Source organism: Gavialis gangeticus, unplaced genomic scaffold (assembly GCF_001723915.1).
Source record: "Gavialis gangeticus isolate Ggan-Ray unplaced genomic scaffold, GavGan_comp1, whole genome shotgun sequence".
In the NCBI taxonomy this organism is placed as follows: Eukaryota; Metazoa; Chordata; order Crocodylia; family Gavialidae; genus Gavialis; species Gavialis gangeticus.
Genome location: NW_017728993.1, coordinates 59,521,128 through 59,525,579, shown reverse-complemented (window position 1 = coordinate 59,525,579; position 4,452 = coordinate 59,521,128). Strand labels below are relative to the sequence as shown.

Genomic DNA, 4,452 nt, shown 5'->3' with positions numbered 1-4,452 from the left:
CCCTTGACATTCACCGCCCACTCATGCGTTGAGTCCCACCATGTTTCAATGATCCCCACTATGTCCGGGCTGGTGTCAGCTAGCTGGGTTGCGTGAGAGGATGTGGGTATGGTTGTGGGGTGGGAGTGTATGGAGGCTGTGGGAGGGTCTGGGTGTGTTTGGGGGCGTGGTGGGAGGATTGGGAGTGTGTGGGGTGAGTGGGGTTTTGATGGGGTGGGAGTGTGTGGGGGCTGTGGTAGGGCGTGAGGTTATGGTGGGGTGTGGGAGTGTGTTGGGGGTATGGTGGGAGAATTGGGAGTATGTAGGGTGAGTGTGGGGTTTTGATGGGGTGGGAGTGTGTGGGGGCTGTGGGAGGGTGTGGGTGTGTGTTGACGGTATGGTGGGAGGTGGGGAGGTTGACCATCCCATCTTAGCAGAACATGATTCCAGCTGCATGGCTGGAACCCACACAGTGTGGCACAGAGCCAGCCTTGGTCAGTGGTGTGCTAGAGTTTCAGGAGCTGCACAAAGTCCCACGTCATCCGGCTGGTCTGGCTCCGTGCCTCCATGTGGTGTTCCTGGCACTCTAGCTGGGAGCAGCACATGCTAGAGTCCCACAAACCCCTCCTCCTGCCCGTTCTTACCTGAATTTGCACTCTCGGACGGAGGGAGTGCTGGGGAACAGCCACAGGGTTACCAGGGCAGGAGGCTGTGCTAGGTACAAGTTTCTGGTCTTCAGAAACTTCTGGGGGTTGGGGGGATGGTGGGACAGGACGGGGCTAGGCAGGTTGAGTTGGGTTTGAGGTTGGTTTCAACCAGAGCCCGAGCTGCTTGGTACTGTAGCTGGCACTTCCTGCTACCGGTGTCTCATCTGGTAATAATTGTCTAAATGTTAGAGGGGCCCCGTGGGCCTGATATAATAGCCTGGTGGGCCAGATCTGGCCTGTGGGCTGTATTGTTTCTGCCCCTGCAATAAAAGCACAGAACAGTCTTTTGGATTCTGTGCCAGAAGCAGTGATTCATAAGCGCTGGGATATATGAAGGAGCTGGTGTTTCCCTTGAATGCAGATCCCTTGTGTGCTGATGGCTAATGCTTCCCTCTCTCCAAGACCTGTTACTGATGGCATTTATATATAGCTATACAGTGAGAGCTGTGCTAACATCTGCCCAGTGGTTATAGTAGTGTGCTTGGCTGGCCAGTAACATTTTGGCCTTTCCAAGAGTCTTTCTATATTAACTGTTCTAAGTCACACAGCCATGGCAGGAGGCTGGAAGACAAGCTAATGGATTTCACTGTGCTCCACTTTCCTGCCCACTGCTGCTATTTCCAACAAACTCTTGGCTGCTTTCCACAGTTCTGTGTTCTGTTTCTGCTCTCTGGCCCTGGGAATCTACTGGCTAGAATGAGCTGATTGGTTCTCTCTGGCCTGAGGGGGTGGGTCTCCATGCCCAATATGTCTCATGATGACCACTACTGCTGATAAGGCCTCAGCCCCTTGTATGTTATGGAGTAGCAGTCACACACCTGATTTACAACATTGCACCCTGGAGCCAGAGCCCAAGCTCTGCAATTCATGGGCTGGCTGAGCTCCCTCCCTCCAATCTCTTGCGTGGTGGGGGAAGGGAGCATGGGAATAAAATGTTCTGGATTCATCAGCTTTTGCACACAAGGACATTGAGAACCAGTGTTTATGAAGGAGGGATTAGCAGCTCTGAATTGGCTTCCTCCCCAACTCTGCCCTTGGCACTAGTACAGATCTCTCCTGTTCCCCATGACTCTCAGCTCAGCCTGTCCCTGTGAGGGGCTGGGAGGACACAGTCCTCCTCATGTTGGCATGGAAGAGGCTGTTGCCTCAACAGAAGGGTTCTGCCCTCCCTCCCTTCCTCCCCCAGTGCCTGCAGTTGAGATCTAGGAGTTCACAGCACTCATCCTGGCTGCACAGACTCACACTATGGCAGTTTGAGAGGATGGAAAGCAGGAGCCGGGCAGTGGTGCTGTGATCCCTGCATCCTCAGGCTGTGGAGGGGGGATGCTAGGGCTGGACTGTGGGTATTTGGTTTGTGAACAGTAGGGGAGATGCTGAGAGTACCATGAGATACTCAGAGTTGTCCTCTACCCTCACTGAAAGGGGCTTGTGTTCAGTGCTACATTGGAAGCGGGATCTGAGTACTAGCATATGCTGCTCATTGATCCCTCAAGTAGTGGACTTGTGGGCACTGCCAACCCATGCACAACTTGGAGAGGAACCCTTCAAGGCAAATGCTAAATACTCCTGCTGTTTCTGTATGTGGTGTTCTTCCTGCACCAGTTGTCAAACATGGCTTGGCTATGGAGCTTGGGCATGATGCTGTTGAAGGAGCAGGCTGAGGTCAGGTCAGTAAGACTGAGTTCCTGCCTTGACAGGAGCATGAAAGGGTCCCATGGCCACCTGCATGATCCAAAGGGACCACATTCCAGCTTGGAGCACTGCATTCCCCTTGTCACTAAAATCTGCTGGTGCTGTATTAATTGAGTGATTGGACTCATGTAGAATGCTTTTCTTCACTTGCTGTGCTCATCTACTGCAGAGTATCTGCTCTGCGTGGTTAAACAGCTGCCATCCTTTACTCTAGAGGCAGCTTTATGTTTAGTTGTGGCTAAAGTGACTTCTCTGTATGGTGTGTTAGAAACACAGGAGGCAGGTGCTGCTCCTAGAGTTCAGGTCTTGACCATGGAAGTGCAGGATCCAAGTGTCAGCACTTAGTTGTTTGAAAAGGACAGAGATTGAGGGGGGATGTACCTGTTATGCCATAGGCCTCTGTGGGACCAGCCAGTGGGGTCTGTCTGGGAAATGGACACTCACACTACTTCCACTGCATATAGAACCAGTTTTAGAAGCGAGTAAGCAGGGCTCTACCTTGTGGTCCCTGACTATGGGGATCCTACTAGGCTAAGTTAGTACAAGTCATAACATATGTAGGTGAGAGGAGGGACGGGCCCATGACTTAGCCTCTGCCTTGTGCCCCCACCAGTCTAACTCTCTCTGCTCACATAATCAATATCTTTCTTAGCTAGAAGTAGAAGCTGCCCTAGCATGCCAGTGGGCACCTTGTAGTTTTGCAGATGCAAGGGTGAGTGCTGGACAGTAGACACCCTCAGGTTTAGCACTATTCTTGCATTTCATACAGTGATTTGTGGCAAAGATCATGGGCTGGAGTAGCTGGGAACTCCTTTAGGGACTCTTTTGCTGGGTGAGGTTATGGTGGGAGTAGCTGAGAGAAAGTCTGTAATTTAATCAGCACACCTCTGACTGCCCTCTAGTAAAATCTGCCCCTGGAATCCCTGACTCCCCTCATATGCTGTGTTCCTTCCCTGTTTTGTACCTGCTGGGTCTCTTGCTGAGGCTGGAGTTAACACCTGCTCTTTAACAGGTGCTCCTGGAATTGCACTGAATGCAGAGGTAATTTATCTCTCTTAACCACGTCTGTCATTTTGTCTGTCCTTCTAGAATGGAGACCAGCGGTGATACTTGGTGCTGTCAACTGTGCCGATGAGTCCAATGAGAAAGTGTGTAGGGACTTTAGAATAACTAGGTACCCAACTTTGAAGGTAAGTTTACAGGGGCTGGGATGGGGTGGGAGGAAAGCAGAGCCTGTCTCATTTACCTGGTATCAGGGCTGCAGCCTGTTTGATATGATATCCAAGAGTCTCTTGATCAGTTCCTCAGTGGCTCTGGTCCCCAGTCTGCATATTGCATGGTATTTTGACTTTGTTTGGAGAGGGGCTGAATAACAGTAATTGGCCACAGGCCAATTCAGACATCCACCAACCTGTTTATCCTGATGATTCAATAGCAAAAAATGTTTAGTATATAGGGTGGTTCTCTGGCTATGGGGAACAAGGCAGGGAGGAAGAATTCTCTACGTATGAATTGTCCCTTAAAGGGCTTGCCAGGGGAAACCAGATTAGCTTGTCTCTGGGAAGCTGTTATGGGCTATGTAATCCTCTGGCCTTGTGGCTCAGGGAGCAACTGTCACAGATGTCCTGAGGGATAGCCAGCTCAGGTTTGTTGCGGGTAGATCTTGCTTGACCAATCTGATCTCCTTCTATGATCAGGTGACCTATCACCTGGACAAGGGAGAGGAGATTGACGTCATATATCTTGACTTCAAAAAAGCCTTTGATCTGGTATCCCATGATCACCTCTTGGCAAAACTGTCCAACTGCGGCCTTGGGTCCACCACGATCCGCTGGCTGGGGAATTGGCTCCGTGGTTGGACCCAGAGGGTGGTGGTTGACGGAAGTCAATTGTCATGGTGCCCTGTGACCAGTGGGGTCTCCCAAGGCTCTGTCCTTGAACCCATATTGTTCAACATCTTCATTAATGATGTGGACCTTGGTGTCAGAAGTGGACTGGTCAAGTTCGCCAATGATACGAAACTCTGGGGTAAAGCATCCACACCTGAGGGCAGGAGGGCGAGCCAGGTTGACCT

At 51.2% G+C, this 4,452-nt stretch overlaps 1 protein-coding gene across 2 annotated transcripts in view; it reads left to right on the top strand.

Annotated features, from left to right (window-relative positions):
• The window catches only part of LOC109286958 (sulfhydryl oxidase 1-like), a 111,582-nt gene that overhangs the window by 10,939 nt on the left and 96,191 nt on the right, over positions 1-4,452 (top strand). For both annotated transcript variants that reach the window (XM_019501783.1, XM_019501784.1), the window contains exon 2: positions 3,468-3,568. In XM_019501783.1, coding sequence (XP_019357328.1) covers positions 3,468-3,568 — 101 coding nt within the window. The remainder of the gene's footprint in view (positions 1-3,467; positions 3,569-4,452) is intronic.